A 16,078-nucleotide genomic window follows, 5' to 3' on the forward strand; every position below is an offset into this window, starting at 1 on the left:
AGCTGAAAGTGTAAAATTCACAATTCTGTTGGGGTCCCTGAAAAAATATTTTCAAGAAGTACTATTCTGGTGCTCCAAATCACTCCATGCCCTACTTGGTTTGAGAGTGAATAGGATGAAATATGAATTAAGAATATGGTCATTGTTGGGATGTGTTCTTTGTTTGGGCGGGGGGGTGCTGCCCATGCTTTTAACAAACTTATACATTACGTTAGCTTAACTCTGATCCAGAACAAAGTACTCTGTTCATAAATTTTGGATTTACAGTATAAAAAAAGATTCAGACAGAACAGCAAAAATCTTCCAAACAAAAATTCCTCCTGAAGGTTTAACTTTTATTGAAACTACCATCAGCACTGCTGTGGACAGTAAGTTGATGGATTTTGCTCTCCTGCACAGAAGTGTGCATGTGTCATGAAAGCATCTGTTCCCTGTGATGTTAGTCAGTTTGATACAATTAGTCTGTTTAAGGTAATCACATTCTACATTAGGGCGTCATGGTAGTGCAGTGGTAGCGCTGTTGCCTCGCAGTAAGGAGACCTGGGTTCACTTCTGGGGTCCTCCCTGTGTGGAGTTTGCATGTTCTCCCCGTGTCTGCATGGGTTTCCTCCGGGTGCTCCAGTTTCCTCCCACAGTCCGAAAAGACATGCAGGTTAGGTGCATTGGCAATCCTAAATTGTCCCTAGTGTGTGCTTGGGGTGTGTGTGTGTGTGTGTGTGTGTGTGCGTGCGTGCCCTGTGGTGGGCTGGCGCCCTGCCTGGGGTTTGTTCCTGCCTTGCGCCCTGTGCTGGCTGGGATTGGCTATAGCAAACCCCCGTGACCCTGTATTAGGATATAGTGGGGTTGGATAATGGTTGGACATTGTACGTTCTAGCTTGTTGTATAGGTAGTTGAATATTTAATAGTACTAGAGTGGAAATTTTACTAACAGGACCACAGCGTCAACGCTGCAGTGGAGAGTGAGTTGGTGGCTTCTGCTCTCCTGTACAGAAGTGTACATGAGTCATGAAAATCGTTATGTCAAAGTGACTAATATCACAAAGAACCAACTACTCTGGGACTGTAGAATATTCAATTAGCTATATAAAATGCTGTGATGTAGGATATGTTTATCTTAAATAGTCTTAAGATTTCCATGTTAAGCTTTCAATTGAGCACTAACAGGACCACCTAATTACAACTGGGTATTTTGGGCTCTGCTCGCATGCATGTCTTTGGGATGTGGAAGAAAAGACAACTCGATTTAAAGCCCATGCAGACACAGGAAGAGTAAGTAGCAAAAGCCACTTTGCCACCATGCTGCCCTCTGGATAAACATCTAATTAAATTTTCCTTCAAAGCAGGAATTTTTTTTTTTTGCATCTTATTGAAGCTGCAGTAGATTTTTGCTTTCAAGTTGAAATGTAAATGTTTGTGTAATATACAAATGACAATTGTTTATTGGCAAGTCTCTTTAGAAACAAATTTTTCAGTTGACTTTATTTTTTTGGTTAGGCTGTGACAGATAACTGCACTTATGGCTAAAACACCAAGCAGACTATTTTTTGGTCTATGGAGCCTAAAGAGACTGATCTGTTCTCCAAGCTGCCATCTCCTCCTTGGGCAGTCATCTTGAGAGAGCTGAAAATAATTTCCATATTGTGTCTTGAGGACTGCACTTGAATCATTTAAGCATTAAATTGATCTTAAAAATGAAACGGCCAAAACTGGTATAAGAAGTATTGTACTGGATCAAAGCTGTCACAAAAATCGCACAGCTCCAAAGCCAACAGTAAAGACCAGCCAAATTACAAATTCAAAGAGGTCTAGGGCTCTTCAAGTTAGTTCTACACTTGTGCACATATATAAGCTGCTCTACCACTGTCATATCTAATTAGTTTTGAATTTAATAAATGCAATCATTCCATCGTCCAATTATGCCATGTTCAGTACTCCATCAGATGAAAAATGGAGTGAAATTTTAAAGTTTGTGCACATATTGCTGTTATGTGTATTAAGTCTTGAGTGGAGTTTTTAAAAGGGTTTACACACTGTGTTATAAAATGATTAATGTACAAAGCTTCATACTGTTTGATCTTTAACTTCAAACTTTGGTAGCCCTCTTTAGCATCTTAGGCAAGCATCCATTTACAGTAATATATTCAACTAGACCTTTGTTAGGGCTTTCAAAGGAACAATTTAAAAAAAAAAAAAACTTGAAAATTTAAGCAGTGAATAAAATAAAATGAAGGTGAATAAAGATTATAGGAAACATCTGTATTCAATGTTGTGATATTACTCTTGTTTTAAATACAGGGTAAGCTGAAAACCAGTGCATTAAATTCCATTTTCTGGTGTTGCTTCAAACCAAATATTGTCTTTTAAAATATACAACCATCCATAATTTTGTTTTGGCTTATGGCAGGCTATAAGCAGACACAGATAAATGTCATGCACTAGACACGAGACTTGTGTGGCGTGAAGATTAGTACTGATTTCTGTAGGGGTAGTGCTGTACCATAACCGGCTGACATAACAAACAGTTACCAATAGGTCTGTGTTTTAATCTGAAGCATTCTTGAAAGCAACTACAGAAACCTCAATTTCACTTACCCAAGCCATTTTCCTTTATAAATACAAGAACTTGCATGGTCAGGTAAATTACCTTTTGGCCTCAGTATGATATAATGCAAAGTTGACTGATTGACTCACTCATTCGTTAACAAAAACATTTATTTCCTGTCGAGTTTAAGCTGGAATTTGGCAGGTTGGTACATCTAAGGAAGGACATCTCTGTTAAAAATTAGGGGTAAACGCCACTGCAATAGGAAACTGAATACCTCATAATCTCAAAAATGCTTTCACTGATTTGATAAAAAATCTGGTGACATGCAAGGAAAAAAATCAGTCAACCCATGTTTTTATTTGTCAATATTTATTATGCTCAGCACGGAGAAGAGGCTTTATGCAAATGAAGGATGGTGCAGAAGTAATTGATGGGCCACTCAAACGGTCTCAATAACACATATGGTGAAGAGAGAGGAAAAAAAAAGACGTGATAATGTATGGTTCATGCAATGAGGTGTAAACAAAGCTCAGCTAAGTTCAATGTATAGCAAATGTGCTATAAACCTCAAGCACTGGTGCCATTCGCTGTGGCTGAGAGTGTAGGTGCTGCTTCCCTACATGCAAAAGGGGAGGAAGATAGAAGTGGAAGCAGAAGTGGTGTCCTCATTTCCATGACCAGCCATAATCAACAGTACAAATTTTAAATGTAATGGATCCTCCATGAGGTAGTCTGTCTATGTGAATGTACAGTATATTAAAATAGAATATGAAATGGGAATCCCACTTTGTCTTTGAACGAAGATACTCCACCCTCTGCTCAAATTTTACATGTATACATTTGCAGCTGCAGATTTTAAAGGGGGATTACTTAAAACTGACGAAACACAAAAAGAAATAAACATTTAATAATATACTAAAATTTAACATTATTCCTATTGATCACCTATTTCAGTTGAAACAAATATTTTCCTGTAAAATTTGTTAATGGTCAAGCCAGAATTGATCTAATGCAGAGATAATTTATCAATGGACAATTGTGTATAGCATGTTCAAGAGTAAGATGCTCCACAGTGACTTAACATTATTTGACTGATGTCTTTTATCTAAGGCACCTTACAGCATTTGAGATACAACTGGTAACAATTTCTTTTGTTTTTCCAGTTAGAGCCCAGGCTTTCTCATGGTCACAAAGTGTCAGCCAAAGGATTTGAATCTGCAACATCAGGATTTAAAATCCAAAGCCTTAACTGTTACACCACACTGCTTGCCAGTAATATTAGCTGTGGTTTTAAAAAAATAAAATAAAATATTGTGTACAGTAAGGCACTTAGTACTTCTAATACTTCTAATTATCTGACCGCATTATAACTGCGACTCATTGTATTGCAACATTTCCTGGTTGATGCCAGGTAAAACTGCTAGTATCTCCATAGCATGTAAAATTCTAAAAGCTGGTGCATATGGAATAGAAGCTGCTGTACAAGATAGAGTGACTTTTTAAAAATAATGTTAAATGTATATTTGGCCATTAGTCATTTAGCATATTAATATCAGCAATACATAGCAATAGCATAGTAGCAATACATTTTCCACAACAGTGACCAATTAAATGACATCTAATTATGCTTTTAAGAACATCAATATGGCCATCTCTTGGTCTGCTCTTGATTCCATGTTGTGACAGAATAATGGATCCTCTCACTCCAGTGTCTGGCTCTATATTATCCCTTATTTCAAAACATCCACATTTTAACTAATAATTTTAAAATATATGGTGGTGTGTCTTCCTGTTCTCGGGAACTTTTGATCGTAACAGACCATAAGAAACTGAGTAGTTTTTCAGTTGGTCCAGTTTCTTCATGGCTGAGGTTGGAAGAGGAAAACAGCTGAGTTTATTGGCAACTGAAATTCTTTCCCCATGTATCATTCACTTAAAAAACACAAACCTTATATGTTTGACACTATGTAAAATGATTTGCATATGCATCTTTTGCAGCGTTTTCTTGGAAGTCTTGGTTCTTTTATTGCAGAAAGTGATGGCCATAGATATCCTATGGTTCCCATTAAAACTGGCTGTATTTTGTTTGTAATGCCTTTTTAATGGAAATAGCTAAGAGTTTCTCACTACTTTCCTCGCCAGTTATACAGAAATTTTATTTTTTGAAGCCCTTGCTTACTTTCTAGCATACCTTTTTGTATTCATTTGAATTCTTCTCAGTCCCATGCTTTTTAAAATATGTCTATCCTCTGTTCTGAGCATTAAAGTTCATTACTTCTAAAGGTTTTTTTTTTTTGTTTTTTTGTTAAAAAAAGCCCTAAGGCTAATGGGTCATTTTAAGGACATCTTGACATGTACAATGTTAAGTCTTGTAGAAACAAACATAAAGCATAATATAGTAAACCAGAAATAAAAGCAGAGATCACTTCTTTCACAGAATGCACACAAGACTTGCTTTCATTACCACAAAGTGTACAGTATACTAGCTTTCCTGAAAGTTTGCACAGCACCTAGACCCAATGATTCTATTTAACTTTAAAATGTTAGGACAGGTAATTAAAATGTAACATGTTTTATTCCTTTTAATGTTTTTTTGGTCACTGCATATATAAAAATAGGTTTAAATAGCATACAAACATTTTAAGGATTACTCAAATAAGATTTCAAAAATCAATGAAAATTTTAAATATGTTTAGTCCGTTACTCTGTCTACTCTTGCACATTCTAGGCTGAAATAATATGTATATCTTTGCTAGTTCCAATTAGAACACCTTGACACTGGTCCAGGTCTCAAAACCAGTTTCTGAACAAAGCCATGCTAAGACCAGCCTTGGTCCAGCACTTCCCAGTGTTGTTTCTGATAACATTACTGTCCAGGCAAGATGTGACAAAAAGAAATTTCAGCACAATATCCCAACTGACAACTAAAAGTTATGAAGGGGTTTTCCAAAGATTGGTTTATTAAAAAAAAAAACAACTAAGAATATAAAACTTTTTTTCTCCAAGAAAGACTGAATAAAAAAAAAATGCCTCAAAGTACCACATTTTTCATTGGAATGCTTAAATACTATATAGCTGCCTCAAAATGGCCTTGGGCCCTGGCTACCAGTGAGTGGGAGTCTTGCATGTTAACTACAGCTGATCACAGTAAAGCACTGCTACATTCAGTTACAGAAATTGTACAAAAAGAAACTTCAGATCACTGAGGTTCTGATGGGTGTTAGAACTTTTTTTTTTTAACCTAGAATGTTCAAAGGCGAGTTTAATGAAAAATGCTGTAATTGACTGTGAAGCATTTTTTAAATTGGAGATAAAGCACTGCAAGTCTCTGAAGGTTGCCACATATAGGAGTATCTTTCAGTTATATCAGATCTTGACCTTAAAAAATTTTTTTTTTGGTATGGTTATCTCAAGTAATTTTATAAGTTTTTGGAAGATATGAAAAACAGCTGCACAACACAAAGAAGGTGAAGACTTTTGAATGGCCTGCCTTAAGGACTAAACTCTTTTTGGCATGTATCTTTATGAATAATTTATTAAAAGAAAACAAAGAGAAGGCAAAGTCAAATCAGTCTAGTAAAACTTAAACAGAAAATGCAACAATTTTAACAATTCTATTATAAGACTGCTAAATCAAATTTATTTTATTTGCTCATCCTTTTTATGACCTTGTTATCCAATTCATTGTGACAGGGAGTGTGCATTCTGACGTAACTGAGCACAAATTGGGAACCGAACCGAACAGAGGATGAATAAATAACTCACATATACATCCATCCAACCACACTCTCTCTCTTAGATAGATAGATACTTTATAGGGACAGTTGCCAGTTAACCTAAAATTACCATAGTTGTGATATTAGAGGAAATTTGGAAAACCCAGAGAAAATTCCACATGGAGGACAATATGCACAAATAGTGATTTATCCAAGATAGAACTGTGCAGCTGTGAGACTCTAGCATTAAACACTGCTCAAGAGTTCAGTCAATTTAGGGTTACAGACATTGGTGCCTATCCAAGCAGCCCTGTGCTTAAGATTGAAGCAAACCCTGTATGGGGTGTCAGTCAATGGAGAAAAAATACAATAGCTAAAAAATATGGATATACTGTACAGGAAGTGTCTTTTCCTAGGACACTGTAGCAGTGCCAAGCACTCTGCCACCTAAAGTTCATGTTTTAGGGTGTATAAAAATAAGAATATTAAGTATTAAAAACAGTTCTGTACATAATTTTTGTTACCTGGGTAATAGATCAGTAAGAAAAGATGATCCGCTGTGGCAACCCCTAATGGGAGCAGTCGGAAGAAGAAGAATTCACTTTGTTTTATTTTGAACTTCCTGCTTTTTTAAAATGTCATTTTCTGTAAGTCATGCACAAGAATGAGACTTGCTGTTGCAGAGCCTGGGTCTCTTTTGGAGGAACAATGTGGTGGTGGGTGGCAAGAGGGCTCAGGATATAACATGAGCTGTTCATGTTTATTTTTCTTCGTAACTCTGTTTACTCTTACAGAGAAATTGTCTGAAGGCATGCGACACTTTCTCCTACATAAATTCTGAGATTTTGCTCTACTTGATCACCTGATCACTTTTGGACAGAGAGCATTCTTATATCGGGCGATTCTTTCTTTTTATGCTGTCTGAATTTTTGCCTTTCCCAACGATTACCAAAAAATATAACCACCACAAACCTAAGATTAAATTATTTTAGCCTGCTTACTGAATTTTATTTGTTAGAATGTTGAAAGATTGAATTATATACTAAACAAATCTTTTATCTCATTTAATCTTATTTTTAACCTGGACCTGATCCAGCCGTCTCTCAATTAGTGCTTGATCTGTGGCAGCTCTTATTTAAATACACAACAGACTTTCTTAGTATCTTGGTATTTCAAGCTTAAGTTTTTTGTTTAATTTTATTCAGTTCAATTCATTTTATTCCAGTTACAGGCACTTAAACTTAGAAGGCCCTCGAGGTATACAAAACTGGAAATATATTATGTAAAAGGAAATGTAACACAACTCAAAAGCATAATATTGAAACATAAATAGAGAATCCACAGGGTAACTGACCTCTCTAAAAAAAAGCCCCATGTGTGAATGTCAGTGGTTCATGTAATGGCCTGGCACTCAGCCTAGGCTTGATTCCTGTGTTGCTGCACAGGCTGCTAGAATAGGCTTTGACACCTATAATTTTATACTAGAATACACAAGTTCAGCAAGTTACCAGACAACTCGGCAACTACAGCAGAAGTAATAAGGGTGACAGCAAAAAGAATGCTTGGCATGGCATCTGGACAGAGGAAGGAGGAAAAGGAAACCTGGTGGTGAAATAGGGAAGTACAGGAGAGTTTGCAGAGGAAGAGGATGGCAAAGAAGAGTCGGACAGATGCAGAAAGTAGACGAGTACAATGAGATAAGGCACATTGTGAAGAGAGGTGGCGAAGGCTAAAGAAAATGCAAATGATGAGTTGTATGAGAGATTGGACACTAAGGAGGGAGAAAAGGACCTGTACCAATTGGCTAGACAGAGGGCCCGAGCTGGGAACGATTTGCAGCAGGTGAGGGTGATAAAGGATAAAAATGGAAACATACAAGTGAGGAGGGTGTGTTGAGAAGATGGAAAGATTACTTCAAGTGGCTGATGAATGAAGAGAAAGAGAGAGAAAAGGTTGGATGATAGTGAATCGGGAAGTGCAACAGATTAGCAAGGAGGAAGTAAGGATAGCTATGAAGAGGATAAAGAATGGAAAGGCCGTTGCTCTAGATAACATACCCGTGGAAGCATGGAGATGCTTAGGAGAGATGGCAGTGGAGTCTTTAACCAGATTGTTTAATGGAATCTTGGAAAGTGAGAGGATGCCTGAGGAGTGGAGAAGTGTACTGGTACCAATTTTTAAGAATAAGGGGGATGTGCAGAGCTGTAGTAACTACAGGGATGTAAAATTGATAAGCCAGAGCATGAAGTTATGGGAAAGAGTAGTGGAAGCTAGGTTAAGAAGTCGGGTGATGATTAGTGAGCAGCAGTATGGTTTCATGCTAAGAGCGAGCACAACAGATGCAATGTTTGCTCTGAGGGTGTTGATGGAGAAGTATAGAGAAGGTCAGAAGGAGTTGCATTGTGTCTTTGTGGACCTGGAGAAAGCATAAGACCGGGTGCCTCAAGAGGAGCTGTGATATTGTATGAGGAAGTCGGGAGTGGCAGAGAAGTATGTAAGTGTTGTACAGGATATCTACGCGTGAAGTGTGACAGTGGTGAGGTCTGCGGCAGGAGTGACGGATGCATTCAGCGTGGAGGTTGGAGTACATCAGAGATTGGCTCTGAGCCCTTATTTGCTATGGTGATGGACAGGTTGACAGACGAGATTAGACAGGAGTCCCCTTGGGCTGTATTTGCTGATGACATTGTGATCTGTAGCGAGAGTAGGGAGAAGGCTGAGGAGACACTGGAGTGGTGGAGATATGCTCTAGAGAGGAGAGGAATAAAGGTCAGTAGGAACAAGACAGAATACATGTGTGTGAATGAGACGAAGGTCAGTGGAATGGTGAGGATGCAGGGAGTAGAGTTGGCGAAGGTGAATGAGTTTAAATACTTGATCAACAGTACAGAGTAATGGGGATTATTGAAGAGAGGTGAAAAAAAGTGCAGGCAGGGTGGAATGGGTGGAGAAGAGTGGCAGGAGTAATTTGTGACAGATGGTTATCAGCAAGAGTGAAAGGGAAGATCTACAGGATGGTAGTGAGACCAGCTATGTTATTTGGGTTGGAGACAGTAGCACTGACCAGAAAGCAGGAGACAGAGCTGGAGGTGGCAGAGTTAAAGATGCTAAAATTTGCATTGGGGGTGACTAGGAAGGACAGGATTAGAAATGAGTACAATATAGGGTCAGCTCAGGTTGGATAGTTGGGAGACAGTCAGAGAGGTGAGATTGCATTGGTTTGAACATGTACAGAGGAGAGATGCTGTGTATATTGTGAAAATGAAGTTAAAGATAGATCTGCCAGGCAAGAGGAAAAGAGGAAGGCCTAAGCGAAGGTTTATGGATGTGGTTTGAGAGGACATGCAGGTGAGGGGTGTGACAGAGCAAGATGTAGAGGACAGAAAGATATTGAAGAAGATGATCTGCTGTGGCAACCCCTAATGGGAGCAGCCAAAAGAAGAAGACACAAATTCAGAAATGTTTACAAAGTCATTGAGTTTGAATGTTTTCAGGGTGCAGCAGTTACCTTAATTTTACTGTTCAGTTCTAGAACTTACCTTGGTAATTATTACAATGAATCTAAATGTCAAAGGTTTTGAATTGATCATTCAAGTCTCTGCTACATTCTTACACACTTTATATGTGGTATAGTACTGTATTTCAAAATTTGTTTAAACATCTTTAACTGTTACAGCTAACATTTTATGTGCTATTGTATGTATTTTACAGTAAAAATACATTTAAATAGGTTTTTTTTTTCCCCCTATATGGATTTAGATTTGAAAATGTAATCAAGCATTGGTTGACTAAGTAGTCTGTTGTGGTAGAAACCATTTCTTATGAAAAAATAAAATAGTAAATATTAGCCTGCTGCTTTAGATCTAGTTTTGACCAGGTCTGGCTTTTTGTACAGCAGCAGATCTACATAGAATCCATGATCAAACTTGTTGTGCAGTGTTTCCGTTAAAATTGCTGAATTGCCACAAAAACAGCCCAAATTTTTCCATACATCTTTCATAGTTAAGCTTTCTTTAAGTTCCTTCCATTTCACAAATGCTGGGTTGCTGCCTACTTCACTGGACAAAGAGAAAATGTAGGACAGCATTGAATTGATTTCCTGCTTGTTAAAATGTGCAAACTTAATTGTTTATATGTGAGAGGTCCATGCCAAAGTTCTCAGTTTATTTTTCCAGATTCGGAGTACAGTTGATTGGCTGTAGCCAGCTGTGAGGCTGCTGCAAATTGCTGTTGAGAAACCTTAGCAATTCAAATGCTTGATATTACTGACTGGCTTTGATTATAGCACTGCCTGTTTAGTTGCAGTTTTCATAAGTTAAATTCTTGTACATTTATTTTTAGACAGAACATAAAAAGAGACAAAGTGTAATACCATGCCTTTGTGGCACTGAACCATAATTACAGTATGTTTCTTAAATGCTGAATCTTTTCTCTAAAGTATGAAATATTGAAGACACATAATGTTTTCGTTCTTTAGTGTACTTTCTTTTGAAAGAAGTAGCAAGGCATGTAATGCGTTAAAGAAGATAAAGGTGTTATCTTTCATGTCCATTCTTGAATGTGAAGATCTGCAAAGGCCATACACTGAAAATAACTGATTCTAGCTACCCTCTCATTCAGTGTTCTGAAATTACTATGTTAATGCAACAAATGTGCACATTAGGAAAAACTGAAATTTTAAGCTGCTTACATCATATTTGCCTGGTGGGGCAGTGTTTAGCTGTCTCACAGAGCATTCCCTTTTCTCTGTATCCTCAGGCTTACCTACCCCATTCTGAGGATGATTAGCCTAAGACAACGGGACATTTTAAATTGATTTGTTATTCACTATATGGAGTGAGGATAGTGTATGAGAAAGGGTCCTGCACCCTGTCCACTTTTAACTTCTGCTTTGTGGCCAATGTTGCTGTCTGTCTCTGTCTTCAACCACACTGCCCCAAATTGGATTCAGTCTGTTATCAAACAAATGCAGGAAAATGTTAGGCAAAAATAAACAAGGTCAGTTTGTTGTTCTGGATGAGGCATTTGGCAGAGTGCTATGAGAGCAAGTGAGGTCGGCATTGAGGAGGTTGGGTGTGGTTGATTGGTTAGTGTTTCTAGTTATGTCAATGTATGAGAGAGCATGATGAGCAGTGTGAAGGGAAGGCTGCACTAGTGATAGATGCTAAGATTGTGATAATGTTTGAGGTGGTGACTATTGAAGTGCATGAAGGATTGCCATGAGAGCTCTTGTATGAGATTATAGTGAACCAGCTAAAGGAGAACATGCTGAGATAGAAAGCTACTTTAGAAGTGAAAGACCTTAAGGAATTTGCAGGAAGGACAAAAGTCATAGGTGGAGGCCAAAGGGCACAAAGCATGGAAGTGTGGCATACAGTAGAGGTGTTCAGAAAAACTCTAATGCATGCGTTTGTGGTGGGTGCTTAAAAAGATGTAGTGGTGTAAAGGGCCCTCAGTAGGAGGAATGGGAGACCTTTGTAGAATGTGTGTGAAACAGAAGCAAAATTCTAACATAGCAAGCATAAATGTATATCAATGGAGTTTGTCTTTGGAAAATGTAGCATGAGGCAGTAGTAAATTTTATATATGCCATTGAAAAACATTCTACCCTCCCCCAGTCCTGTTTGAGATTGTTGGTGCCCATACTTAATTTAAAAGAATGAATAGGTATGTAATATTTTAAGTACTGTGTTACAGTTGAGTTGACAAAATGTTAGCAGAAATTTTGATTGTTTTGCTGTTTCATGCATCATTCTTTATTACTGGAAGTGTATTTTCTGTTTTGTGATGGAATATTTTTTATTTCCCTTATTTTTAGGCAATTAAGGCTCTCAATCTTTGATCCAAGAAGACTGAAGATCATGACGGGGGAGTGGTTTGATGAAATAAAATCTAGGCGTTACAATGAGAGCTTCAGCATAATTGACATTGTAAGATGCTCATTCAAGAGAAAAGCAAATCCAGGTATTTACTGTATTAATTAAATGGTTATTTTGATAAATATTGCTTAACTTTCAGCATTCCTAAATTCAGGTAGCAATGTCTTGTCATAATGCTTTATATTCCTATTAAGAAAATATCCTTTTTTATATATATATAAAACAGTGTTTAATTATAACAAGTGATACTTTGGGGACATGTAGTTTTGCATTTATAAAAAAGTTTTTGTTTCTTTTTGGGGGATCGTTGTGCACAACTGAGCTGTGGCCACAGAACTAACTGCTCTGTGGATGATTCATTCAGGCATTTCAAGGTCTTTCGTGCAGTTCGTTGTAATGAAAGTATCTGCTGAATGTACTTCATAGTAACAAGATTTCTACAGACTCGTGTCATATGGGGAAGCTGTCGGGATGATAAAAATACTTTGTTGTAAAAATATTCGTTGTAATGGAATTTTACCTGTAATTATTTAAGAAATGTACTATATTCTGTTGAACAATATACTTTATTACTTAACATTTGGAGAAACTTATTATCATAGAAATAAACACTTGACTCACTCCTCTTGAAAAATTGCTGGCTGACTAAAGTCTTATTGTGGCAAAGTAAATTGCAGCTTCCATAGCCAAATTTAGTATCTCAGGTCATGTAGTCCATGTATTCTGGTTTTCATTTCAACTAATTCCCCACTTTTAATAGAACTTGGAATGCTATTTAAAATTTTATTGAGGAATAGTTTGTATTTAATTACCATGTCCCTCGAAACAATACTTCTTGCAATTAAATGTTTTGTGCACATTGTCTGCATTCATTGCATACAATATATATATATTTTTTTGTATTTACAATTTTTGTTCAGCTGCCTTTTAAGTTTCAAAGCCCATAATATAACGAAAAATTAGGTGTGAGAATAGTAGAAAGTTTCTAAACACAAGACAAGTCAGAATGATGTACCTTTGTGTGTTCATCCAAATGTCCTATGTATGTTTTTAAAATGCACTGTAAAGCTTGCTGCATTTTTCAAACTTTAACAATATTCTGTAGCAACAGAATGAGAATGTTTTTTTCCAAGAATTATCCTCTTCCTCTTCTGTGGCACTACTCTCAACCTTCAGCTGACTGGGAATTGAACACCAAACCTCACCTTTTATATAAGTAAAACACAACAACCCCTAAAATGCCCCACATGTTAAACTGGTACCAGGTTAAACCAACAACCTTGTGGTCTAGCTCCTCTATTTTAGCTTTCACAGCTTAATATTTTCATTTTTTCATTTCTATTGACTGTCCCCCTACCCAGAATATTTTTTTTCACCTTGCATCCAATGATTCTAGCATAGGAACAAAACCTTCTGACCTTAAACTGGATTAAGAGGGTAAGATGATAGGTGGATGATTAAAGTTATTATGCCAAGCTTTGAATATAAAAAACCATTAGGACAAATTTGTGAAACAAGTCTTATTCAGCATTCTGAAGGTAAACCTATCCTCTTTAATAAAACCCTGTGTGCGTCCAGGTGTCTTTGTGTGTCTTCTGGTGAAGTGCGCATGTGTTCAGTCTCTTCCTGTGCATTTCCTGTGTGTGCAGAGAGAGAGAGAGAGACACACACAGGTGCGTGTGCGCGAGAGACAGACACACACACACACACAAAGACACGCACGTGCATTGTTGCAATGTTACTTTTCTTGGTCGTTTATTAAATTACGTATTTTTCAAATGTTCATTTTTTACCCTGTGCTTAAAACTCGTTTTAAAAAAAAGTGTTTTTAGCGAGCAGGTCATAAGGCTATAGCTCAAACTCTTGCAGTGTTAGTTTTCTCTGTTGTTCAAGGTTTTCTTAGTGTTATTCAATGTTTTTACATTTAGATTACTATTACACAGGGCATTCAATGGTATGATTAACCATATTTGTGCTTAAAAACTTAAAAATATATATTTACATACAGTTCATACAGTCTGGAACGGATTAATTGTATTTACATACAATCCTATGGTGGAAATTACTTCGGTTCATGACCAAATCGGGTTACAACCAGATTTTGGAACGAATTATGGTCGTTCCACTGTATTCCTGTCAGACAAAATTACAGGCATTTTACAGAAATACAAACCAGTTATACTGAGAGAGAAAATTTAAAGGCACACAATACAGTGACGCATATTACAGCCACATACAAGGTTCCTTGCCATTTTAATATAGACTGTTCATACTAATGTTTATGCACTACTGTTCTAGCGCCCGTTATTGTAACGGGCTTAATGTCTAGTTGTACTATAATTGTTTAAATTGTGAAAATGTTTGTGGTATTATTTACTGTCATTTTACTCTACTTTCTAAGCAATCACAAGGCAGTGTAGAAACCAGTCCAATTTGAAAAGGATATGAAGTTTTTCAACAGCTTTTACATTTGTATTAGTTGTATATATCATATACAGTATGATTTTTATCTTGCCTCTTGAAAATATCCATGATGAAGCTTCCCTTTTTCAGAATGTGCTTTTTAATAGGAGTTGGAAACATACAATTGAATTTGTTTTTGTCATATGGGAATTAAATGAAGGCAGGTAACTGGATAAAAATGTAATTTTCTTTGTTTTAGTGAATAGGGTCCCAAGAAATGTCTGGGGGGGAAAAATAGCTTGCTAGTGAGGTAACTAGATTAAAGCAGAAAATAATGTTTCTTCTCTGCCCAAAGTCCGCTTTGTCTTCTAATGTGAGAGATTTTTTTGGATGTTATCCAAGCAAATTTTGCAGTGTATGTCCTTATGAGTTTGTTACCACTGATGTCAAGTCACTGTCTTTTAACATTTTTTTTTTTTGTCTTTTGTGTTTTTATTTAAGCAGCTCTAACCTCACGAGATCCTGAAGAAACAAAAGTGTATAAAAACCTACCAAGAAAATTGACTGCTTTGAAAGAAAAGACCTTACCTTTACAGAGGTAGAGAGATTTTTAGTTTATTTTATTTTACCTTTTGCTTGCATTTTTTGAATGCATGTGTAATTTATTTACGCATAAGAGTGCCACAGTTTTTAGTTTTCGTGCCTTAGTTAATTTTGCCTGGTTTAAGGAAAATGTACTGTTCTGGCCAGCATTAAAACCATTAAGGCAGTGTGCCACATTAGCAATGTGACATTGAAACCATGCTACAAAGACCTTGTTTGGTGATCTAGCATTATCAGTAATGTAAAAGGTCTTATAACATGTTTAACAGGCAGACTGGACTTCACCTCCTCTCTAGACTCTTATTAGTGTGCACTGCTTGTCCATGGTAGTATATTTTGCCTTGCTATCTTTTCTTGATGGCAGCATATGACTTCCAATCCAAGATGACCTGAAGTCATCATGCTCCATGAGGTTGTTCACTTCAATATAATTGGCTTTCTGGACACGTTTATTTCTCAATGTTGCCTACAGCAATGTTTGACAAAGGACAGGAGTCCATTGTTTGTCACCACTGCATTCATCTATTCTGGAAAAGTGCATTGAATCAACCATATTATAATTGGCTCCTGTTATCCCAAGGCCAAAAGATAGGTTCCATATGTTGAAAAATGGTCTTCAAGTTCATCTAGCTTAAGGGTATCTTTTTACTAAGGGTTTTGTTGTCTCTGTTACACTTCAGAGCAACTCATAATGTCACAACTGAAACCTGTTAAATCAAACTGCTTCATTGTTGCAAGCTGAACTTGACTTAAAATGTTCTATATCATTCTATAGGCCAGGCCAAATGTCATGTAACATGAAGAAAGTGTAAGAGACCTAAAATTTTCTCACTTTTAATACATTCATTTTGATTTGTAATTTTACAAATGTTTCTTATTTTGATCATTAGGCCTTATAAATTGCTCAAAACAATTAAAGGAACACTTTGAAA

General features: G+C 36.8%; 1 protein-coding gene across 5 annotated transcripts in view; it reads left to right on the forward strand.

Annotated features, from left to right (window-relative positions):
• Positions 1-16,078, forward strand: part of LOC120525402 (synaptotagmin-like protein 2) — a 541,287-nt gene that overhangs the window by 281,301 nt on the left and 243,908 nt on the right. For 4 of the 5 annotated variants that reach the window (XM_039747656.1, XM_039747657.1, XM_039747658.1 and 1 more), the window contains 2 exons: positions 12,080-12,225; positions 15,045-15,141. In XM_039747656.1, the coding sequence (XP_039603590.1) occupies positions 12,080-12,225; positions 15,045-15,141 (243 nt within the window). The remainder of the gene's footprint in view (positions 1-12,079; positions 12,226-15,044; positions 15,142-16,078) is intronic. The other variant, XM_039747659.1, reaches the window with a different exon arrangement.

The sequence above is a fragment of the Polypterus senegalus genome, chromosome 3, assembly GCF_016835505.1.
Source record: "Polypterus senegalus isolate Bchr_013 chromosome 3, ASM1683550v1, whole genome shotgun sequence".
NCBI classification, from domain to species: Eukaryota; Metazoa; Chordata; class Cladistia; order Polypteriformes; family Polypteridae; genus Polypterus; species Polypterus senegalus.